Source organism: Lactuca virosa, chromosome 2 (assembly GCF_052849685.1).
Source record: "Lactuca virosa cultivar CGN04683 chromosome 2, Lactuca_virosa_CGN04683_v6, whole genome shotgun sequence".
Classification (NCBI taxonomy): domain Eukaryota; kingdom Viridiplantae; phylum Streptophyta; class Magnoliopsida; order Asterales; family Asteraceae; genus Lactuca; species Lactuca virosa.
Genome location: NC_136427.1, coordinates 46,539,421 through 46,564,655, shown reverse-complemented (window position 1 = coordinate 46,564,655; position 25,235 = coordinate 46,539,421). Strand labels below are relative to the sequence as shown.

Below are 25,235 nucleotides of genomic sequence, written 5' to 3'. Positions count from 1 at the left end.
ACTCGGGATTCTATAACTCGCCTCGGTAAAGAGTCGAGTAGCGAGTACTCGGAGGAGTAATCGGCCAACTCTGCGAGTTTTACAACACTGCCTATTGGATTGTTGTTCCCTTTATTGTTGCGTAAGTTAGCAACCGACTCATCTCCACTCTCGCCACCCTCCGTAACCACATCACCTTCACTAGCCACCATAAACACTTTCACACTCCTTCCTCCAATCGATTTGATTACATTGATCAACATTCTAACATTCATGTCTTCAACTATGGCTATATAATGATTCAATTCAGGATGATGGAAACGAAGACTAATTTTATATTTGTCTAACAAACCGATTTTCCTTCTCACCAAAGATACAAACTCACTATAACTAATATACTCATAAAATATCAAAGCGAATTAAGAAATACCTCCATGTGGACATACGTATTCAAGATTTGTCTCAATAACTTTCCATCTCCTACCAGTTACAACGCAAACCAAAAATTCATTCATTTTTTAGAGAGGTTTTAAACAAAATTTCCAAAGAAATAACAACTAAACTGGTAATTTTTTGCAAACGTTTATATATAATAAGGTTGTTTCGTAGTCAAACCCTATCAATTTCTTAGTCAAAATATTAAAAAAACAATCACACATTCGCAGTTGAAAAGGAGAGGAAATCGCAGATGGACAGTCCATCTGCGATTTTAAGGGGTAAAGAAGGGTATTTATACAGCAAAAAAAAAAAAAAAAAAAACCGTCTTCAACTATGGCTATATAATGATTCAATTCAGGATGATGGAAACGAAGACTAATTTTATATTTGTCTAACAAACCGATTTTCCTTCTCACCAAAGATACAAACTCACTATAACTAATATACTCATAAAATATCAAAGCGAATTAAGAAATACCTCAATGTGGACATACGTATTCAAGATTTGTTTCAATAACTTTCCATCTCTTAGCAGTTACAACGCAAACCAAATATTTATTCATTTTTTTAGAGAGGTTTTAAACAAATTTTCCAAAGAAATAACAACTAAACTGGTAATTTTTTGCAAACGTTTATATATAATAAGGTTGTTTCGTAATCAAACCCTATCAATTTCGTAACCAAAATAATAAAAAAACAATCACACACTCGCAGTTGAAAAGGAGAGGAAATCGCAGATGGACAGTCCATCTGCGATTTTAAGGGGTAAAGAAGAGTATTTATACAGCAAAAAAAAATCTATCTGTGAACGTACAAGTGGCTTAAGCACAAACGTGTTTTAGCCACTTGTACGTTCGCAGATGACTTGCCAAAATCGCAGATGAGCTTAATCAATATGCGATTTTGGTGGCTAAAAATGCAATTTCGTTTTTTTTTTGCTATTTTTCACAAAGTAATTAATATTTTTGGCTAAATTTGCAATTTTCTTTAAAAATTATTGTTATCTTGTGTTTGCTCGTATGGATACTCATGGAGTGGTTCATAGTTTTAAACAAAGTTTCTATATCAATTCAATGACAATAATATATTTCATAAAAACCTATTAGAGTTGATTGTTGGTTAATTTATTAAATTCAATTGGATCCACTCTTTTGGTAAATTATTTATTGTTTTTATTGCATGTAATAGCTTGTAAATTGTTTTAAGCAATCAAGAATTCCCAGCACCAACTAGTAATTAATTTACATCTCCAAATGCGGATTCAATAAACGGAATCAACACACTTGAAGAAGACTTACAGATGAAGAAATTTTAAGGTATTAGATTGTTTCCATTGTACATTTAGGATTTAGCGATTAATCATTTTCGTGTGAAATTTTTTGCTAATATTGGTTATTTATACCAAATTTTCAAGCATGGGCTTGAGTCATTGGGCTCATTAATTTCAATATTGAGAGCAACAATCTTGGGCATACGCAAGAAATCTTGTTTTGGGTTTAAGTCTCATTAGTTAATCCATAGAATATCCAAAAGATAAAAGTAATCTCTCTTATTTCAACCTTAATATGAAGTTTTAAGGAGCAAATGTGAAGAAAACATTCAAATCTTGCAAATGATTAACGATTATGATGGCATAAGATTTCAAAACTAGTGTTTCAACGTCTTATAACGCTTCTATATCAATTAAAATAGTTATTTTCAAGTAGGAACCGAATGGAAATAAATGTTTGGACCAAACCCCTTAATAATGTGGAGTTGTCAAGAACCCTACTAAGTTGACATGATACAACTATGGTATCGAAACCCATGGAACCATGGGTCCACATTGCTAGATTAGATGTGTTGTTGGTTGACGTCATCATTTCAATACTCAAATCCATGACCTTGTGATGCACATGAAATTGGTAAAAAGTTAAAACATTATTTGTAAATTTGTAAGTCTATTTCGTTGCATAAATTGGTAACAAAGTAAAACATGGTTTCATAAATATACATTCAACCCTTTACTAAAATGCAAGTAGAAATCACAATTCACAAAACAAGTATTACGATTAACAAGTTTTTTTTTTTTTTTCATATAATACGCATTTCAATAATCAAAATTGATTAGGATACATAATATACAAAAGAAACACGCTACATAAATAATATATACTCGATTTAATTTATATGCTATAATTCCAAGATTCGGGATAAGGATCAACCCATTCTTTATCCTCTTTAACAGCGGCTTGCCATCTACTTTTGAATATCTTGTATTCATTATGTGAATGCTTTCTCACCTAAATAAATACATTAGATATTAATTGTATTCATATAGTAATTCTAGATAATAATATAATAAAAACTTACTTCCATTCTAGCATTCGTAGCAGAAGAATTACAAGGGTTTTCCAGCAACTACATTGTTAATAAAAACTTTAGGGAATACAAATATAAAATCTTAAGAAATTTTTATAAAATGAAAAATGATGAATAAATTTGACCTTGCTTTGACTTTCCCCGATAGTTGGGAAACCAAAGTGAACTATGTATTCAGCATCCACAACCCCGACATTTTTGGTTCTATCTCCCTATAAAAAAAATACTGATGTCATCAACAAAATGCCCTAAAAAATAAAATCAAAATCAAAAAGAGAAGAAAGGTGTTTAATTACTTGTGCACAATAACCAAACATAAGATCTAGTCCCCATGCATGGTTCAAATCATTCTGACAAAATATAAACCAATCAAATTATTTTAGTGTAAAAAATTAAGACAAAGGGAAAAGACGTAAATGCCCTTATAGTTTACCTGGATCATATACCACATACATCTCCATGCAGCTCTAGAGAAAACTGGAGCCATTAACTCTATCCACCTTCAAAAAAACATCATCACATAATCTTATCTCTATATCTCCATGGTCAATAAATAGCAATGTACTTTTACCAAATTAAAAATAAAGTAAAATTAAGTTTCTATTTATAGCAATATTTCCTTTTAGAAATATTATATCAATATATCCAATGTGAAGTTTTATTTTATTTACCCTGTGCAAGGAGGGTATTGACTAGTCCAATCACATCCATTTTTGTTGCCACCAGTTTTAACCCTCCTAAACATCCAACAAACAATAGTTATTTACAAAATTGCCCCTGTAATAATTATTTAAAGAGAGAGAAGATTAGATAACCTGTGAAGTGTTGAGTTTTTCCATCGTGAAGTAATCGCATGATGCACCACTGACTTTTTTGTATCAAGTGCTGGTTGTGAGATTTCAAGCCCTTCATCTTTCACAATTGACACATAACTGTGAATATCAAAATACTAAAAACAATATTCAATCTCATTTTCTCACATAATTATAGCAATTTTCAATACACAAAAAAAAAATTCAATTTTTTTATTAAGCCTAGCATACCGGCCAGGGTCAAAATTGTCAATTCCAAGATCTTCATCCCATAGAAAAATATAACTGTATTTGGTCACGATATCTGGATGTAAAAACCGCTTTGCAAACCACCTGTGTGTCACCATTAAACATGACATTCTCACACAATGAGACATGTATGTATGTATGTATGTATGTATGTATGGATGTATGGATGTAGGATTTAGGGTTTTTACCATTTTGTTTGATTAATTGCGGATACATGTATGACATTATCGGACCAATCTAAATCGTTCCATGCATCAACAACACCATCATAATGGAAAAGCATGACACTGAAATTACTTGATAAAAACTGCATTAGAATATAGAAGGAAGAGATTACCTAATGTGTTGATTAAAAAGTAAAAACTAAGATAGTTTTTAAAAGAAAGGAAGAGAAATTTTTACCTTGGTAACCATTTTATCTACTGTTTCCTTTTGTTTGATACCAACGGCAGCAGTAAATAAGCTTGTTGAAGAATTTACTTTCTGTTGATAAGGATGCATATTTATTTATTAATTTAATTATATTTGATGATTTTAATTTTGGGAAAAGATTAAATTACTTTACGTCGTCCCCATAGGGGTTGCATTTGTAGGTCGGAAATATTGGCGACAAGTCCTTTAGGTAATGCCTCTTTTCCACGAGGCCATTTGTGGTCCCCCTGCGGTGGTGGTGGTGATGGCGATGGCTGTGTTCGTCTTTGTGGTTGCAGTTGTGGTTCCGGTGATGGTGATGGTGATGGTGATGGCGTCACTTGTGTTTCCGTTTCCGGTTGCAGTTCTGGTGATGGCGGCTGTTGCTCTGGTGGTAGCGGTGGCTGTGGTTGTGGAGACGGAGGCGGCGGTTGTTCTGGTGGTGGCGGATGTGGTTGTGGATACGGCGCCGGCGGTTGCTCTGGTGGTGGCGGTGGCTGTGGTTGTGGAGCCGGCAGTGGCTGTTGCTCTGGCGGTGGCGGTTGTGGTTGTGGAGACGGCGACGACTGTTGCTCTGGTGGTGGCGGATGTGGCTGTAGAGATGGCTGATGTTGTGGTTGTAGTTGCACAGGTGGCGGTGGTTGCGGTTGTGGAGATAGGTTTGGTCGCACCGGTGGTTGTGGAGATACCTGTGGTTACGGAAGTGCTTATATTAAAACAAAACATTTAAAATTTTAAAAAAAAATAATGTTATACACTATGATAATCAACTATAAGAAAAACAATTTATAGTGGAAAGAAATATATAAAATTAAATTACATAGGAATCGAAAAAAAAAACTAACTTAATTAAAATAATAAATGATAAAGCAGTTTTGATGTAATCATGGATAAACTTATTTTGTGATTGAGAGAAAATAAGACAAAGTTAGCTAAATACTTGAATATGAAGAAAAAACAAACCTCACTTGTTTTTGGATATCTCGAGCCTCGTATAAAGTCTATGCCCGATTTAACAGACCTCTGCATAGAAACACCCAACTTCATTAAGGGGGTGTTTGGATAGAGAAAAAATAGACTGCTTATTGCTTATTGTTTATTGCTTAATCCCACCGCAATAAGCAAATTTAAGTGTTTGGATGGGAGTCTTTAAAAATCAGCTTATTGCGGTAGGAATAAGCAAAATAAGCTGATTTTAATAAGCAATGGGGGAATGCTTATTGCTTATTGCTTATTGGTCATTTTACTCATATAAGCTATTTTGTTTGCCAAACACTTAAAATGCTTATTGCTTATTGCTTATTCCCACCGCAATAAGTTAATCCAAACATATTTTAAAAAAAATGTTTATTCCCACCGCAATAAGCAAATAAGCAATAAGCTAATAAGCTAAAAACTATTTATCCAAACACCCCCTAATATATATACAACAAATCTCAAGACAAGTATTCAAACATCAATGATAGAAATGAGGGAAATGTATTTCAATTTCATAACATAAAACTTAAAAAAATCAAGTTTCATAAATTTCCCTTCCAACTTTCCCATTATATGTGTGATAACTTGACATTAATGAAGGTGACAAGGAACCAGGTACAAATTCTATTTAAAGTAGTTAATATGACATGACAAAACAAAACATGACAGTCTTATACTGTGTGGGACCGGGACCGGGACCAGGATTGAGGCCAACACAACAAAATTTGATAATTTTTGGTCCTACCCAAGTGGGACATAGACTTTTTCTCGATCTTTCGTGTGTGTAAAAGACATGAATACCCTCCTCATCATTCTTTAGCAGTAAAAAGATACATTATGAATTAAAATAACATGAATACCTCTGTATTATCTTTACCAACAAATATAGTACTAAGTAATAAGGCTAGGCATAGTAGAAAAGCAGCTGGTAGAAAGAAGCTATATAATGCTCATGTGTTTCTTGGACTTTTCAGCCATGACACCTAAGATAATAAAAATCATTTAAGTATTGTTTAATCAAAAAGTTTCAATAAGTATCAAGAAGATGACACCCTTAATGCAGTATATTTCCAACATGGTATCAACTTGTACCCTAAACCCTAAACGCCCTTCATAATGTCACAGAAAATAAAGCCTTGAGCTTGAGATTTCACTTATGGATTCTCACTTCACTGATTTTAATTTTCCTTTCAATATTAAATTTTTTGGTTCTTTCTTGTATGTGAAAAGATTATCATGTTTTCATTCATATGTGCTTGTTAAAAACAAAATTCTTATCCGTTTCTGATAAAAACTTTATCCCCAACATGATTATAGGATGTGTAATGCAAGTAATTATCAAGTTTCTCCCAAAAATAAATATTGGCTCAAAAGTTAAAGATTTTTTGTTTTTCATAGGACGAATCTTCAAAACCTTCAATTTCTATGTGAACCATATGTATATGAGAAACATACAGTAAATTATCAACGTCAATAAAATTAGGCAAATGATTTTTTGTTGATTGAAATCCAAAATTCACAAAATTAACATAAATATCAGTCTGTGCATGTAGGAATCGAGATAGAGAGAGATGGTGCTTACAAATCTTGACGCCATTGTCTTTCATTGAAATCAATATGATCCTTTTCACCTATGTTATGATATTAAGATCAGTTTAATCATTCGAACATGAAATTCCCTAAAATGGAGTGAAAACAGAAGTGAAAGAAATTAATAAAGTATGAAATCGATCAGAATTTTGGGAAAAAAACCCACCGTAGTACATTGGATTGAGTAGAAATTGTACGAACCCTAAAAGACAGAAAGGAAGAGCGGAGAATCTGCCGATTTGGAAGGAGAATTACAGGGAACAAATAGAGGGTGCAAATGTGCGAAATCTGTCATCGTGTCTGCAATCTCTCGAGTCTCGATTGTATTGGTCTATTAATACGTTTGGGGTTTTTTTTATATGTCCGTTTTTACATGTTCGTTGCATCGGCAAAGTTTGAAAAGTTACAGAATTAGTCCTTAGCTTATACACCAATGGATAGGTTTAGTCATTATTTTTGGTTTTATGTTTTCTCTTAGGTTTCAAATCAACATTTTATAATTCATGTCACTTTGCCACATAGGCTTCAAATCAACATTTTATCTTTCATGTCACTTTCATCTTTTTCTGCCACTCCTATCTTTTTCAACCCACAAGGCAGAAATCCATTTTCCCTAACCAACTCTTTAATATATAAGTAAGGTTGTAAACGAACTGAACTTTCAACAAACTGTTCGTGAACCGTTTAGTGGGAACTTCATTTATGTTCTTTTATTTAATAAATGAATGAACATGAATACAAATTTTCGTTCGTTTAATTAAATAAATGAACATGAACAATATTATTGTTCATTCAATTAACACGGTTATGTTAACCGACTCGTGAACGTTCGTTAATATTGTTCGTTTAAGTTGGTTCATTTAAGTTTCTTTTATGTTTGTTTACATTACTATAGTATATGTTTGTTTTTGTGCATTTATGTTCATGTTCACATATATTTGTTTATATATCTTTGTTTATGTTCGTTTAACATGTTCATGAACATAAACGAACGAACTTGAACAATATAATTTGTTAAACAAACGAACATGAACAAGAAAACTTGATTGTTTATCTGTTCATGTTCGTTCGGATTTAAACGGACGAACATAAACAATCATCGTCCGTGTTCGTTCGATTCGTTTACATCCCTATATACAAGTATTGAAACCAAGTATACAAGTTGGTAGAGAAAAAGTTGAGCAGGTTAGTCAGCACCACCATTTTGAACCCGCTCAAGGGGTGGAGCCGTGAGTACTACAAAAATATATGGTCTAACCTAACAAATCCATTAGGTTCTCCAAACACTAATGGTTGATTTTCAAAAATCCTTCTAACTGGGCCACTACAGCCAACCCGAATGAGCATCATGTGACAAGTAAAATAGATTTGTTCAGATCGCAAAACCAACCCAGATCTCGATTGACTTGTCAGCAAAATACTATAAAAATGAGACATCGCATTTGCAATTGATGTACTTCGTAAACCCCAAATCCCACCTTAAACACTATCTTTTATGTTGACTACATTAAATTTTACTGCTATAGGCATGCCTACCGTTGTTAGATTTAATCAAATATATTTGTTGACGGTGAAAACAAGAATGTTTAATTTGAGAGAAAAGAAAAGAAAAATATTAGAGAAAATAATATAAATGTCTCCACTCTTATTATTGATGATTTATGTTAAAATAATTTGATTAGAAAAAATTTATTTTAAATTATGTTGTATCAAAATAAACTTAGTCGTTTATTTTACAATTAATTGTGGAACATCTTACCATTTCTTACAAGTTCGCATGAAAATCCCCAAAGAAACCCTGGAGAAAAAAAGTTCAGATCAAATGCTCAACTCTTCGTTTTGTATTGAATGACCTAAAAATAGCGGTGGAAAAATGTTGCATTGGATTTCTTTCATACGATGAATATTCTTGTTAGAAGATTCAACTCCATTCCAACTTCACAACAAGATACGAAACTTATCAGACAGATCAAAGATTTGATCTTGCAAGGACTACATGTTGAAGCTCTTCATCTCTACAAAAACCAACTGCATCTCCATGTAGACACTTTCACACCCATTATTCCTTCAGTTATAAAAGCCTGTTCACTCTCCCAAACCCACCATGGCTTTGGTCTTCAGCTTCATTCTCACTCCCTCAAACTGGGATTTAATTCAGAATCCGTCATTTCGAATTCAATCATCTCTTTTTACGCTAAATACCACGACATCAACTCTGCACGTAAACTATTCGACGAAATGTCTCAAAGAGACTCTATCTCCTGGAACTCCATGATAAACTGCTACACTCAAAACGGGAATTGCCTCGAATCTTTACAGATGTTTAAGAAAATGTACGAATGTGGATTTGTAGCAAAACCAGAGCTGATTGCTAGTATTCTTTCTGTATGTGCTCAATGTCAACGTACAAAATCAGGTAAAATGATCCATGATCTTTCCATTGTTGATGAGAGATTTGAAAACTCTGTATTCCTATCAACAGCTCTACTAGACTTGTATTGGAAATCCAGTGATTCAAGAATGGCTTTTCATGTTTTTGATTCAATGGAGGACAAAAACGAAGTCTCCTGGACTTCCATGATTCAGGGATATACTGGAATCCATGATTCCAACATGGCAATTGACTCTTTTCGAAAAATGCAAATCAAAGGAATTAAACCTAACATCGTGACACTAATTTCTATTCTACACATTTCTCTTGAGTTAAACTTAAACACAATTAAAAGCATTCATGGGTATGCTTTTCGCCATGGATTCCATTCAGATATCCGTATTTCATCATCTCTAATTCACCTCTATTCAACTCACACTTCTTCATTACCTCTCATTAAACCAATCTTTGAAAACTCAACACAAAGAGATTTAATACTTTGGACTTCCATCATCTCAGCCTACTCTCACCATAAAGAAACTGCCAAAAACTCAATATCACTTTTCAACCAAATGCAAAAAGAAAAATTCCATCCGAATTCCATAACCCTATTGGGAATACTCGATGCTTGTACTAACATTCCATCAATAACCTCCGGAATCGGAATCCATGGATACATAATCAAAACCGGTTTCGATTCCGACATCTCCATTACAAATTCCCTAATCAACATGTACTCAAAATGCAGGTCCCTTAAAGATTCATTAAAAGTTTTTCAAGAAACACCAACCCCAGATCATGTTTCATGGAGTGTGATTATAAACGCATATGGCATCCATGGCTATGGTGAAAAAGCTTTGGAAATCTTTAAAGAAATGAAAGAAAAGGGAATAGAACATGATTCCATTACATTGGTTTCTGTTTTATCGGCTTGTAATCACTCTGGTTTAGTTGAAGAAGGAGATAGAATTTTTTCAGAAGTGAAAAATGATGGAAAGTTGATAAATTTGGAGCATTATGCTTGTTATATTGATCTTCTTGGAAGATCAGGAAAGGTGGAAAAGGCTAGTGAGGTGATGAGAAAAATGGGTATGAAACCGAGTGTGAAAATAATGAGTTCTTTGGTTTCAAATTGTAGGATTCATGGAAGATTAGATGTTGCTGAAAATATGTTGAGTTGGTTTATAGAATTGGAAAGTGATGATGCTGCTAATTATGTGTTGTTGAGTATGATTTATGCTGAATTTGGTAAATGGTTGAATGTGGAAGGTGTTTGGAGGGATATGAAGTTGAGGGGGTTAAAGAAAAGTTGTGGTTTTAATAGGGTTGAAAATTGAAAGTTAAAGAAAGTTTAAAGGAATGTGATTCCTTTTATGTTGATTGGTTTTTCTTATTCCATTATGGAATGGTATGAGAGTTGTAATATACTAGTAACATAGTTTTTTTATGTACTTAAAAACTAGGAAATATATTTATTTATAATTTTTCTTGAGTTTATGTGAGTTTTGTTTTTAGCTTTTTAAATAGAAGGTAATAAACAATGTATAAACTAGTGTAAAAAGTTCATAAATATATATATATATATATATATATATATATATATATATATATATATCACGGGGACGGTGGATAAACACAAAATTTTAGAAAACAAAGAGGAAAAAAATGACAATTTACAAAAGTTAAAGGTGGAGGGATAAAAGTGATATTTTAAAAAGCAAGGGATAGAAAAAATAATTTTACAAAATAAAAAGGTTACAAGTGATAAATAATTCAAATACTTGGGGGATTAAATTCGCCATTTATGCTTTGATGTAGTTGTATATTATGCATTGAGAGTGGTAATATTAGCTACAATATCACTCTCTCACGTACTCAACTTTGCTATTTGTTTGTTCTGTTTTAAAATTATTATCTACAGATAAAAAATATATAAATAAAAAAATATTAATTTCACTAACTTTATTAAATAAAATGATCATTATAATCTTTTGTTACATTTAGTTTAATGGTAGATTAACTAATAACAACGAAATAAGAAAGAAGTATTTTGATAAAAATAATATTTATTTTTAGAATCAAGTATTAATAAGGAAGGGAGAAAATATATGTTTATAGTTTTTATACCAAATAAGCATCAGCCCAATTTATGACGAAATAGTCGTAGGCCCAATTTGAACCCACGGGTCAACAATTTCTGCCCACGTTAAATGACCCGAATTGAAATCGCCAAATCCCAACATGGCAAGTTGAACAAAAATCCTCTTTGCATAAATCAGTCAATCATACGCAACCCAGAAAAAACCCCAAACCAAAAATCGCAGAAATTCGATTATACAAATCTAGGGTTTCAGAAATCGCGAAGGGAATTCCTGTTTGTTGCTTCCAACATGAGTCTCACCCAATTCTCAATGGTAAAGCGTTCTTCTTTATGTTTCTCCCTTGTAGATGCTGATGCTAATCCTTCCGATATGTTAATACTCTATGCTGTAGTTTGCAGGGGAGTGTATATTGAATATTCAACTGGAATCTTTCCTTTTGCTCATTGAATTGCTTTCCTTTATACTACGCCATGTATGAAACTTCATAATTCTTTTCTTAAGGATGTGAATCATGATTCATGAACGTATGCACGATTACGCTACTTTCAAATATGCGTTTGAGTAGTCTAAAATAGCAAGAGGAAACTTTAATTACCTGGATTTCAAGGATATCAGTATGAGAAATTGAGAATCAATATCTACATGAGACCCAAACCAATTAGGGTGTGCAATATTTTAGTTAGAACCATTGAGGAAGCTTTCTTCTTCACATTACTTTTCTATTTTTGTTACATAACGTTAGTAAAATTTGATCTAATTATTACATATTTTAAAACCCAAAATCTGTTGTTCTGATATGTTTGTCTGCTTGAACTACATAACAAAAAGTGCAGGTTGAAGAATTAGCTTTTCTAGTAAAAGACAATCTTCCTTGCAAGCACCTTGTTCTATCAATGGAAGATATGCTAGTCGATTTCCTTCAAGATGATACGAGGTTTGTTTGCTTCTTTTTAAACAGTAAAACTCAAATCTCATTGAAATACACTTCAAATTGGCAAGTGTCGTGACTTTTCAATTCAAATTCTTTTTCCTCTTTTACTATTTGTTTCCCTACATTTTCCTTTTCTCAAAAGATTGTGCCAAGATAATCTAACTTAACAAAATCATATTTTTACAACATTTGATTACAAATTCTGTTGGTTAAAACTAAATAAAAGCCATGTAATTGTGATATTAGTCAAGGCTATTTCTTGCCTTTTACCCTTTTGAGTAATTTTACATCATTCTAAACTTCATCCTAATAAATAAAAAGATTTATTTTCACAATTTGTCGATGTATTGCAGCTTAGATGAAGAGCTAGAGTTACAGCCAATGAATCCCTACAATCGTCTTCTCCTACATCGCCTTGCTGATATTTTTGGGTATCTTTCTTTTCATTATTTTATATAATTTATTGTTATCACTTCTTAAAATGTTACATTTTGTGCTTATCATCTTAAAAAAACCTCATTTTTTTTTTGTTGCAAGATTTTCTCACCAATCTATAGGTGAAGGAGATGAAAGACATCTTGTTTTAAAGCGTTGTGAGGACACATCAATGTATGTCTACAACACTAATTTTTAACAATTTTATTTTATTTTGACCACTTTAACCAAAATATAGTGAATGTTATGTATTTTTCCCAAAAATAACCGAGGGCAAATTTGTAAATAGTCATGACATTGTGGGAGTCAAAAAGTCGTGAATGTCCTCCTCATCTTCATAGTAAACTAGTAGAAGAAGGTGAGGCATGGACTTGCTCTAGATCTCCCATTTGTGCAAAAGACTAAAATACCCTTCTCATCCTGATCATTGAAAGTAGCTTTTGAAAGCATGTCGAGTAATGTCATGTCATTTGTAATTGTAAACAATTAACACAAATTTAAGATTATAATGAGAGACTTTTCACATTATTCTCTCTTAAAATACCCTCTAGATCTCCCGTCTGTGCAAAAGACTAAAATACCCTCTGCTTAAATGGCAGGCCTTCCATTCTTGTTTCAGATATGTTATGGGAGCATGATGAATACCAATCTCCAATCACATCACAACTCTTATCAAGACGAGAAGATGGTTCTCCCGGTATTTTTATTTTATTTTATTTTTATTATTTCTTCCATTACAGACAGCCTTATACTGTGTTTGGCATGCATTGGATTGATACTGATGTTAATGAGACAAAAAGTGCACCTTTTTGTTTTCCCCAAAAAGGTGGGACTGAGAATCATTCTTGATCTCTTGTTTGTGAAAAAAGACGAAAATGCCCTTCTCAACGTCATCACATAAAATATCCTTAAAAAGCTTGTTCAATCCACTCTACTCGTGCAACTTTCATATGTCTATAGAAGTATCAAATTGATTATTCTTATTCTCTTAGGGACAAAAGTGGAAACTTTATCTTTAGCTCATGTATCTCTAGAGGACAGAGAGGCAGCTTACCTGGCAGCCCGAAACCGTATTTTCTCAACAGAAGATGATGACGTGGCATCACTTGATAAAAATAGGCCTCGAAATAATCCGATTGTTGCTCGACGTATGATCGCACATGCACTTGGTCAAAAAGTCAAACAATCTAATCAAGAAGGGTTGAAAAGTCAAAAGGGTGGTCAAAGTCAAACCGTTGGTCCAAGCTTGCAATTGCAAACTCGTCCGAAGTCAAACGGTCAAAGTCAAACTAAGATATATTCAAATAAGAAGGTGCCTCAACAAAATACCGAAATTACCCTTTCGAGTGCAAGAAAATGTGAAAATCTAAAAGAGGAACATATTGGGGCTGCAAAACGGATGTTTGCTCATGCCTTGAGAATGCATAACAGAAAAGATAATGTAGTTTCAAAGGGTACCCAAATTAAGCAAAATGACAATCTTACCCCTTAGGTACTTTTCCCTTTTTGACTTAATGGACTTAATTGAGACATGTATATATATGATTGTTTCTTTTTGGCTTAATGCATAAAGAACAACCTAATACTAAAAAAAGTCTTTAAAGTCTAAAAAATATAGCAATATATTATCTTACCTTTAATTTCTTTCTATTACAACATTGTTATTTCTTCTATTACTTGCCTTCTAACTAAATTGTTCCATGTAAAGCTTAGGGCATTTCATACTTGAAACCAACAAAAGGAAAATAGAATGTTTTTGATGATTCCTCTATTCTTAGAAGACGTATTACAACAAGTTAACCACAAGATCTTACTCTAAAATCATGCGAAAAAAGAAGGTGAAATTTGGGAAGTGGATCTTTCGATGTTGAAGAAAAATTTGCAAATGATGTCTTGATGTAGGGCATTGGAAAATGGTGAATATTTGCAAGAAAAGTTTTGCCCTCTGTTTTTGTGTTCAATTTTAGCAATGTTTTTAAGCTAAGTTTTTATAATGATGTTATGGTGAAAAGAGGGTGAACTTATGTCCTTTGTATAATACAAGATGTGCATGTGATATTGAAGTTGGAATTTACCTTCTCTTTAATATTTATTTTGTCTTGAAGTAATGTTGATTGATTTGAAATTGAAGTTGGTGCCCTTTTTCCAATGATTTTGGTTATTGAACGAAATAGTTATCATTTATATTTGAATGTAATAGCTTTATGCATTTAGGAGTGTGTTCCATTGGTCTAACTAGTTTAAGTGTTTCATGTAAGAGGACAACAATCTTTAGGTCTAATTCTTTAAATGATTGCTTTAAAGTATTCAAGAAAATCACAACACACTTGATCAAATGGAAGTAAAAATATAAATAAGCCTCATTTCTCTAACTTCTTTTATTTAGATGTTTTTTTACATCGAAGTAAAAAAGAAACACTCGTAGCTTACATAAAAACAAAAATATCACCTAAATATACATTGTGTTTATCTCAATCCTTGTTATAAAACACCATTTGGAATCATAGCAACCTCATTATGTACATAAGAAAAACTTATTCCTAATCACCACCTTTAGAGTACTTTGTCTTGTAAATATACTTATAGAAAACAATCTTGATTTTGGCTTTCAAGCTTCACTTCTCCTCATCTCAAAGTGGAATCACTTGCACTTCCAACGATTTTGTTGTTGTGAACGTCTTCATCTCCCTCTTTGCTCGCTACATTAAACCAAAGTGGTTAATTTTTTATTATTAATGCATTGTAATTAAACAAATCTACCAAATTATAGCTTAATACATTGTTGTGAACGTCTTCATCTCCCTCTTTGAAATTTTTTTTCTTGTCAGGACATAATAGTTTAAAAAGTCTACCTACTTATAGCAATGAAAATTTCACTTGCTTTATAATGTGCGTGACATTGCTAAAACTGGGAAGATTTTATAAATTACAGTGGTGTATGTGAATAAATAAAAACGATAATAAGCAAAGTATGGCAAATTACAGAAAAACCACTATATTTCGGACAATTTTGCGGTTTAATAATTTATTATGTATTTTTTTACAATCAAACACTTTTTTTAGATTAACCATTTTGATCTTTAATACATATCAAAATGGTTAATCTGGAAAAATACCAGTGAAACCTAACATAACAAAATCACAATATAATAAAATTACCGTGAAACATGATATAACAGTTTAAAATGGTTAATTCCAAAAAGTGACCGAGACTTATATGGTTTGATTGAGAAATAAAATAAAATATTACCGGTTAAATTGCAAAACAGCCCAACTGTAATATAATGTTTTTTTTTGCAATTTCTTTGAGACTTTTATGATTTGATTGGAAAAAAAAATAAAAATAAAGTATTAATGGTTAAACTCCATAACATCCTTGCATAATATAATGTTTTTTTTTATAATTTTCTTTGAGAATTTTATGTTTTGATTGGAAAAAATTAAAATATTAGTGGTTAAACTGCAAAACTATCCATCATATATATATATATATATATATATATATATATATATATATATATATATATATATATATATATATAAAATTTGTCCAACAAATCAATGAAAGTATTATTGATTTTTCTTGCATGGGACAAATACATCACAATGTTCCTAAAGGTGATACTTGATATCTTATCTCAGTTATACATTGTCACATTCTTATAAAAAATTGATAGTAATGTATTGTTATAAAATTATACTAATATTATTATTATAAAAAAAAATAAAAAATAAAAAATCAAGAATGTTATTACTTACAATATCGGCGGCTGTGTTTTGCCATGCTTTATCCATTTCCCCAAACACAATATCTATTGTTGGCCTACCTTTACTTGATTTAGCAACACATAAAACCGCGATTTGTAGTATGGCTTCAAAATCGACCGTGTTTAGATTCCCATTTAATCTAGGATCTTCAATATCAGTCAATGGACGTCTTCCCAAGCTCACATCTTTTGCCTTTTAAAAAAATAAAAATTAAATAATAACAACGTAATATAATTGGAAAGTTTTTGCAATGTACTTTCGTTTATTTGTTCAATTATCCTATCCTACTTTCAATTTTTTCTTATTACAATATTGTACTACTTTGAAAAGCTACCCACTTATATCAATAATGTTCATTGTTAGTACATTTTTTAGAATCTTTGCTAAAAATATCGAAACAAATACTACCTTTCTTGTAAGTTGGTCTCTTGCTTCAAGATCAAGTTCAATAACTTTTTGACCCGAAAGAAGTTGAAGGGCCACAATACCAAAACTATAAATATCACTAGCACATGTTAATTTAGCATTACTCATATATTCGGGGTCCATATACCCAATTGTACCCCTAACATCTGTAAAAACTTTGCTTTCTTCCATCCCCAAAACTTTTGCCAATCCAAAATCTGAAAGCTTCGGTTCTAAATTCTCCGTAAGAAGAATGTTTGTAAGCTACAAAGAAAAAAAAATATATGTTTTGAGTGTTTTACAAATTTTGATTATTTAATGAATATATAAATTAGGTTTCCTAAATGAAAAAAAAAAAAAAAACCCAAGTATGAGAATAAGATTACTTTAATATCTCTATGAACAATGCATCCATCTATATAATGGTGGAGAAATCGTATTGCAAGTGCACAATCTCTTAGAATCTTGACTCTTTTTTCCCATGGTAGAACACTATCCCTTCCTATAAAAATATGGAAGTAAGTATAGATTAGTCCACTTAGGTTTAGTTTATTACACGAAATATGATTTTAATTCAGACAGAAAGATAAAATGGTCATTTATTCTCATTTATTAAGTCCAAAAAAGAAACATTATTTGTTCATACAACACTTACTCCAAACAAAATTTTAATTTTTTGGTAGGGCCACTCATAAAGCAAATTTACGAGAAATACTCAATTTTTTTTCTTTTTAAAAAAAGGCTATCATTTGTAATAATGTTCAAAAGATTGTCACATGATGACATAACCTTTCCACTTTTGGTCATTTTAGCAATTAACCCTCATTTTTTTCTCAAATACTTTTGGGGTTGGCTAAAAAGACATCCAATTTTAACGTATAAACCCTAATTAATTTTTGAAATATTTTTATTGGTTGAAATTGCATTGTTTTTCGAAAAAGTTATAGGTTAACTTTTTATAAAAATATAAATGAGATGTTTAAGAGGTGTCTTGTTAGTAGCACCCATACTTTTTAAACATTATAAAAAAAAATCCTTACTCAAAAGATGATGTGCAAGATTTCCTTCGGGACAATACTCATAAACCAAATACTGTTCCCCATCTTCAATACAACAACCAAACAAACACACAAGATTCGGGTGTCGAATCCTAGAAAGTCCTTCAACTTCTCGTGTAAAAGAATCCGAATTATTTCCATTACTTATTTGTTTAACAGCAACCGCTTGTCCACTTGGCAAAATCCCTTTATAAACTTCACCCGCACTTCCCCTACCAAGACACTTTTTTTCCTCCGAATAATTTATCGCGTGGTCTATTTCGGCTTTTGAGAATCGATATAATCCCGACCATGTTGTTGGGATTTCTTTTGTGTGTAATTGAGAGGATTTGTTTTCTTGTTTTTTTCGTGTTACGTATTTTACAAGCATGATAACAAGTGTTAGACCCATACTAGCGAGAATTATGCCTAATAGTGTCTGGAAAATCGAATCTGAGAAAATAAAAAAAATGTTATTTGAAATTTTGAATGATAGTAAAATATTGTACTTTTTTTTTTATGTGGAAGTGATTAGACATATGATGTGATTACTATTTAATGTACAAGAGAATAAAATGTTTGAGGTACTAAGTTTGACAATATGTGAAACTTGGTTACTATTTAGTGAAAACCGTTTAAAGATGAAAACTTTATAAGACATGAAGTGACTTACGTTTGAGTTTGATGTAGCCTGGATCTGTGACAAAAAGAAGACAAGAAAAGAAATCCAAAATCGTTAGTTGTTTGAATGTTTGACAGATTTTGATAATTTTAAGGAACTTTGGCCTAATTTAAAATATATAAACTTCTTATTTTTTTTTTATCGACTATAATAATACTTTCATATTGTTTATCAATAAATTAAGTAAATTTGTTATTGTAATTCCAATATTCTTTTTCCCGATTGAAATATAAAAGATAGCAGTCATTTTCCTTGAATAATCTAATTATATTATAGCCAAAAACTGATTATCAGCATAGTTAAACAATCAAATTTATACCCATTGTTTGTAGTTTTAAAAGCATAGAAATCCATAAAGATGTTATATTATTATTAAATCAACAGATAATTTCAATTTTTGGAGTATTGATAATCTGCATAGAAGAAGTTATCAAGAAATTGTTACCATGAACATCCAATACACGCAAACACCCATAGAAATCATCAACAGGAGCTAACGAGCTCTCATTCCATCTCTCGGAAGCAAGTGCAGTGACAACAGCAACTCCACAAATTTCGATCTCCGTTTGATTCCCGCTCACTCCCAAATTCCTCGACAACGAATCCCTCGCCTTCAACACCGCACGACTGCAATTCCTACAGATCTCATCAAACGAAGCGTTTGATTGTTCAAATTGACCGCAGGTCGTTGTCGCATCATTGAAGCTCTGATCCTTCTTGAGATCGGCGACGGAAACCCCCGAACAATGCATCGCCTCTTTGAAGAAATTTTTGAAGTTACAGTCATCGAAATTGACGGATTCCTGTTGGGTTTTGAAGATTGATGGGTTGTTACAGTGTGACCATTGATTGGAATCGGGGAAAATTGAGGGGTTTGATGAATTGGAAGATAATCGAGCGAGGGATTTGGAGATTAGGGTTAGAGGGGATTGGCAACAAAGGGTTGTTGGGAGAATTCCCCATGCTTTGATTTTGAGTTGCAGTTCGGGGCTTATGCAGTCTCCGTTTGGTTGATAGGGTAGTGATGTGAAGTTCAACACACATCCTGCAAATAACAAATTTGTAATATTTTGATAATTTTTTTTTTAAATTTAAAATAATCAATTTTTTAAGAAAGATATAAAGGAGTATTTGTATTTTCTTTACAAAAAAAACATTATAATTTACATGTTGTAGTTAAATATTTGATTATAATTCTTGAATGTTACAATCATTTGTTACATAACAACACATGATATATGAAACATTGTAAAAAATCATTGACACTCCCTAAAAATATATTTATACATCCATATTAATTTTGTATTCCACTTTAATTGAACTTTTCATATTATTTACTCCGATAGTGTTTTTACTTTTCTCGTAAATTCTTTTGTAATTTAATTTATAGAATGTTAAGGTTGATTTTCTACTATTAATATTATGTATGTTGAGAATCTAGGAAGATAATATTCAAAACTCCATTAGTATATATCATATACATAGATCTATAGCCAATCGATTTTATCATCATCTTTTGTGTAAATAAGAGTACGTGAGTGGTTCACTATTATCTATTTTTAGAGAAAACTGATGGAATAAAAGATAATATGGAAGATTAGTAGGTATGTTCTTGAAATGGATATATGTAAGGTCGAAAAATATACCTGCATCATCTCCATGTGTAGGTGAAACATATAATTGAAACAAGAAAAATGGTATATACAAGAAGAAGAAAGAGAGGCCCTTCAAACATTGCAATGTTTTATCCATCATGAGAGGTAAACAAAGTCTTCATGTTTAAATGGTTGTATATATAGAGGTGAAAGAGATTGGATATTCTTAGGGAATTTGTGAATTCTTTATTTGTAATTATGTAATATTTAATTGTTTTTAATGAATGAGAAAATTGTATATTTTTATTAAATCATGACAAAATTCGATCAGAAAGAATGTAAGTACACAACTCAGAATGTGTTGAATGGAATGAGGTCGGTTGACAAAGGAGTGGAGTTGTTTATATCGGCATGTGAAGTGTCAAAGGTGAAATTCAAATTGTTTTTTCGTGTTATTTCTGTAATAGAGATAAGAAGATTTATATTTATTGATAGTAAACAAAATAATATATTGTAAGATAGATTATAGACCTTTTATGCATTACAATATGCCTTCTATCAACTAATTACACAAATATTTCGCAATAATACTTATACGATTTATTTGTATATTTACATATTATTTAATATGCACGGGGTAGGCCTATATGAGATTATAACTTTCCTACACCAGCATTTTGCTACTTTGTTTCTAATATATTTATGCCCTTCCATAAAAAAGGTCTATATGTTGCTCCATTGAAAATTTGGGCCCTATTGTAACAACTTTTGAAAATACAAAGTTCTTTTAGTCATTTTGTCTCCCTTAAAGTTGGAAATAAAATTGATAATCTATTATTTGTTGTATTAGGTATATATTTTCATAATATAAGACATATTTAGTGTTTTGAGTTTGCCTTCACTTGGCATAGTTTTTTTTAGACAAGATGATAATAAAAGTTTTAACCTTTTGGGTATACAATAACATCTACAACATATTTTCCTGATATGTTGCATACTTAATAATTCTTCTTTGACATCATGGAAAATACACAACATTTCTGTTTCTTTAATGAACATTTCACCATTTTCAACATATAAAGTAATCCGACTCGATCGTTATCAACATTACGTTTCTTTATGAATGAAACTTGCTAAATATAATTATTCAAGAATTGTCCTTAATATAGTGCTATGAAATTGTGAAGAAGCATGTGATATGTACATCAAACATAGTGTTAATGAATTGAGAATTGTTTATGTAATAAACCTATATTGGTTTTATCAATTTATGTAACAAAATATACTTGTACCAATTATACAATAATGTTTTAATTCTACACAAAATTTGTAATAAAGTTGAAACATGTCTATATATAATGAGAAATTCACTTCACTGCATGTTTTACTAAAAATAAATATAATTTTATTGTATCAACAAGTCACTAATCTTAGACATGAGATACATTTTTACTTCGCATACTTTTATAATAAAAGTTGATTTAAAATATATTATTATTGTAATCATCTATGAAAAAGAAATAACAGAATATATATAATCTTATCATTTGCATAGTGATTTAGCGGGGTTTACTAAATTAAGAAACTTAGGAATTCACTACCACCATCCTGTTCATATGCCAGCATATGCTCATATGGTTGATTGGTTTCTTATACTTTTCCTCATTAAATAAATAAAACAAATACATAAATGGTCCCTATAGTTTATAAAATAGACCAAATGTTAGTTTCTATTTTTTTTTTCTTGACACAGGAGTGAATGAGTGATTCCAAGATTTTGATATGAACCCACTTAATTGATTGTTACCAAGTTGATACATAGTGCAACTGATTATTTGGTTCTTTTTGCATCTCATGATATGTGTTATGTTTAATCTTTATGAATTATGCTTTTAATAAAACGAACACATAACACTTTTCTAATTTGCATACATGACAAAGTATCGAGACCATTTCTTGCTCCATCTTTCTGAGCCGGGATGAATGTATGAAAACAGCAAAAAGGGAATAGAAGAACTCAAAAGTGGTGAGCGAAAAACAACTACAATGACGATCAGAAAGTATGGCATATAAAGATGGTGAATAGTGTGGGGGCAAAATTGAAAATATCAAAATAATAATAATAATAATAATAATAATAATAATTTTGAAACTGTTTTTTTTATATGATGAATTTTTGAAATTGCAAAATGGATTTATCTATCTTAATTTAATAATACATATAACAAAAGAAAATATATAATAAAATGAAGCTGACAAAAAATTAAAATAAAAGAGTGTATTGGTTCCCTATTAGGATAATGAGTTCAAAGAGTAATATATTTTTTAATTTGTACATATTTAGTCATTAATTTTTTTATTTAGCCCTTCAACTTGCTTAACAATACATATTCAGTCATTATGACTATGATCGGCTACTGCAGGTAAGCCAGAAAAAAAAGACTTAATAGGGTAATATATTTCTCACTTTGTATTTTTTTGCACATTTAGACCTTAATATTTTTTTATTGCAAAATAAGTCCTTATTGTAATAGTGTAATGTATTTCTCACTTTGTACATATTTAGTCCTTAATACTTTTTTACACATTTAGTCATTCATATTTTTTTGTTGCAAAATAAGTCCTTGTTGTTTTTCTACACATTTTGTACTTATGGCTGGTTTCTTTAGGGTTTTCTCACGACAGCATATGTTGTACAACCATTAGTAAGGTGTTCGGAGCTGTTGATGCTTATGGCACAACGCGACATCGGCTGCTTGGCTGCTTAGATTTTGTGTTATGAACGTCGTAACTTCTTAATATGATCTCAGATTTAAACGATTTTTGTATACAAACATTTATATTTGAGTCTACTAAAAATTTCGTTTAGCCCATTAAAAAGTAATATATTTTTACTTATGATTTGTATATCCATGCGTTCATATATACACACATAAGGAACGTGTGGATATAAAGATCGTAAGTAAAAATATATTACTTTTTAACTGGAGTGATTTAAACGAAAGTTGTAATAGATTCAAATATGAACATGTGAATATAAAGATAGTTAAAATCCGAGATCGTATCAAGAAGTTACGACGTTCAAAACACAAGACCTAAGCCAAACTACAAGACCTAAGCAACCAAGCAGTCGAGACCATATTGTGCCATACGCATCAACAACTTCGACACCTTATTAATTATTGTACAACATAGGATGCCGTGAGAAAACCCTAAAAAAACCGGTCATAAGTACATAATATGTAGAAAAACAACAAAGACTTATTTTGCAACAAAAAATATTAAGGACTAAATGTGTAAAAAAAATATTAAGAACTAAATCTGTACAAATTGAGAAATATATTACTCTATTAAGTCATTTTTTCCGGCTTACTTGGAGTAGCCGGTCATAAAGACTGAATGTATACAGTTGAACAAGTTAAAAGGGTAAATGTAAACAAAAAAAACTCAATGACCAAATGTGTACAAATTAAAAAGCATATTACCTTTTAAGTTATTATCCATTTCTAATAATATTAGTAAAAACAGCTGTGCAAGGTTTTGAACTCACAAAGACTATGTATGTCAAAAAAAATTAACAGATACTATATTTGGTCTACTTTGTAAACCGTAGGGACCATTTGTGTACTTTTGTCTAAATTAAAGAATATAATAAATATCAATTTGGCCCTTATAGTTTGTAAGGGTATATGAGTAGTCACCCGAAGATAAAAAAACGTTATAAACGCGCCCTTGAAAGCTACATGTATATTCCATCGCATTATGCTCTTGGATTTAGAGAATTATGTTCTTGGATTTGGAGAAAAAAGAAAAACAAAATATATGAAAGGACACATAAGGGGAAGAAAACCATAACAATTTTATAAGTTCTCAAGTAAATTTTAATTGACTTTCATTTTTTTGTTTTAGATGGAGATATATAAAATTAACTTCTTACAAGTTATATGATACATGTGTAGACCATTTCTTAAATCAGAGTAATATCGCCGGGGGAAATATGCTAATTAACTTTCATTTCTTAAATCAGAGTAAATGTAATATTGCCTATTGGTGGGAAATATGCTAATGAGACTTTTATAAAATTTATAAAGTAAAATCCCTAATCTAAATATTTCTTTGAGACAAAATAGAAATATTATATCCAACCATACAATTATTTGTACAAGCAAATATAAAAGAGTTGAAAGAAGAAAACAATTTCAAACCGAACATCAAGATTTAACAAGTTTCACCCTTTATGGCTATGTCCTTACTTTAGTTAATTCATCGAACAAATCTGCTGTACAAATAGCTCTTTATAGTAGAGATCAAACCATATTACAAAAGTCACACTTGGTAAATCAAACTTATTAGGAATTAGTTTAGTAAATTCAACATTCAAGTGAGAGAATCCACCCATAATTCGTCTATGTGATGAACGTACTTCACGAACCCTACCTACATTGTGAAGAAATGATCCACCGAAGGTTTGTGGAATGAGATACAAAGTATTCTTACAATTTTAAGAGGGTATTATGGTTTATCTAAGTTTTTTATTGATAAAATGATTTTAACTAACAAAAAAATGATTAGAAATGTTTAACTAAAAGATTTTTTGCAAATATGATATTTTCAAAGTTTATTTGGGATATATATGATATCTAGATATTAGGTATGGAAAAATGTGACATCCCCATTTTCACGGCCAAAAAAGACCGATTTTGTTTATGCTTTATAAAAATCAGAGTACCTCTTTTAATAAAAATGTTGCGGAATTTGTTCCCAGTAAAACATGATAAATACGTTATCAAAGCATTTATGAAGAAAATTATTTTTATTCATTTTAAAACATTTGGGATGTCATCGTCAATACAGAAACATAAGCATAAACAGAACTTACATTCATTATCACTAGTGATTTATATCTCCTTAATCTCTCAGTGTAATGTGACTTCATATCAACACCTGTGATATAAATAAACTGAGTGGGTCAGGTTGGGAAACCTGGCGAGTACATAGGGTTTTCAACCAACAATAAATAAATTTATTAACTTTATCAAACCAAACAAACTCGATTACCCGTTCCCGTTATCCTCACTTTACGTCCCTAAA

The 25,235-nt window shown here is 31.1% G+C and overlaps 4 protein-coding genes across 4 annotated transcripts; 2 read left to right on the top strand and 2 right to left on the bottom strand.

Annotated features, from left to right (window-relative positions):
• Window positions 1-2,486: 2,486 nt before the first annotated feature.
• LOC145156335 (uncharacterized) lies at window positions 2,487-6,917 on the bottom strand. Its single transcript, XM_079075751.1, has 13 exons — window positions 6,811-6,917; window positions 5,214-5,273; window positions 4,400-4,939; window positions 4,242-4,322; window positions 4,028-4,146; window positions 3,822-3,923; window positions 3,594-3,710; window positions 3,450-3,515; window positions 3,212-3,278; window positions 3,075-3,128; window positions 2,904-2,990; window positions 2,770-2,817; window positions 2,487-2,699 (listed from the first exon to the last, which is right to left on the bottom strand). Exons 1-13 carry the CDS (start codon window positions 6,823-6,825, stop codon window positions 2,583-2,585), a joined length of 1,473 nt encoding a protein of 490 aa, XP_078931877.1. The 5' UTR covers window positions 6,826-6,917; the 3' UTR covers window positions 2,487-2,582.
• Window positions 6,918-8,701: 1,784 nt separating this feature from the next.
• On the top strand, window positions 8,702-10,526 carry LOC145156334 (PPR superfamily protein). Its single transcript, XM_079075750.1, has one exon. It carries the CDS (start codon window positions 8,718-8,720, stop codon window positions 10,524-10,526), a length of 1,809 nt encoding a protein of 602 aa, XP_078931876.1. The 5' UTR covers window positions 8,702-8,717.
• An 873-nt stretch (window positions 10,527-11,399) lies between these two features.
• On the top strand, window positions 11,400-14,787 carry LOC145157423 (uncharacterized). Its single transcript, XM_079076462.1, has 7 exons — window positions 11,400-11,603; window positions 12,125-12,225; window positions 12,576-12,653; window positions 12,760-12,831; window positions 13,257-13,354; window positions 13,650-14,149; window positions 14,366-14,787. The coding sequence occupies exons 1-6, from the start codon at window positions 11,400-11,402 to the stop codon at window positions 14,147-14,149; spliced, it is 1,053 nt and encodes a 350-aa protein (XP_078932588.1). The 3' UTR covers window positions 14,366-14,787.
• A 212-nt stretch (window positions 14,788-14,999) lies between these two features.
• Window positions 15,000-20,301, bottom strand: LOC145157422 (putative receptor-like protein kinase At5g18500). The gene is made up of 8 exons (XM_079076461.1): window positions 20,196-20,301; window positions 18,995-19,594; window positions 18,541-18,564; window positions 17,871-18,320; window positions 17,217-17,332; window positions 16,834-17,094; window positions 16,417-16,617; window positions 15,000-15,356 (listed from the first exon to the last, which is right to left on the bottom strand). Exons 1-8 carry the CDS (start codon window positions 20,299-20,301, stop codon window positions 15,288-15,290), a joined length of 1,827 nt encoding a protein of 608 aa, XP_078932587.1. The 3' UTR covers window positions 15,000-15,287.
• Between the last annotated feature and the right edge of the window lie 4,934 nt (window positions 20,302-25,235).

Excerpts from the sequence above, each read along its gene's own strand:
- LOC145157423 (XM_079076462.1), top strand. The coding sequence starts at position 11,400 with ATGACCCGAATTGAAATCGCCAAATCCCAACATGGCAAGTTGAACAAA. Across the intron at positions 12,654-12,759 it reads CGCCTTGCTGATATTTTTGG|ATTTTCTCACCAATCTATAG; the intron begins GTATCTTTCTTT and ends TTTTGTTGCAAG. Across the intron at positions 13,355-13,649 it reads ACGAGAAGATGGTTCTCCCG|GGACAAAAGTGGAAACTTTA; the intron begins GTATTTTTATTT and ends TTATTCTCTTAG.
- LOC145156334 (XM_079075750.1), top strand. The coding sequence starts at position 8,718 with ATGAATATTCTTGTTAGAAGATTCAACTCCATTCCAACTTCACAACAA.
- LOC145156335 (XM_079075751.1), bottom strand. Across the intron at positions 4,147-4,241 it reads TAGATAAAATGGTTACCAAG|TTTTTATCAAGTAATTTCAG; the intron begins GTAAAAATTTCT and ends ATTCTAATGCAG. Across the intron at positions 3,129-3,211 it reads GTATGTGGTATATGATCCAG|AATGATTTGAACCATGCATG; the intron begins GTAAACTATAAG and ends ATATTTTGTCAG.
- LOC145157422 (XM_079076461.1), bottom strand. The coding sequence starts at position 20,301 with ATGGATAAAACATTGCAATGTTTGAAGGGCCTCTCTTTCTTCTTCTTG. Across the intron at positions 19,595-20,195 it reads TACACATGGAGATGATGCAG|GATGTGTGTTGAACTTCACA; the intron begins GTATATTTTTCG and ends TGTTATTTGCAG. Across the intron at positions 16,618-16,833 it reads GAGACCAACTTACAAGAAAG|GCAAAAGATGTGAGCTTGGG; the intron begins GTAGTATTTGTT and ends TTTTTTTAAAAG.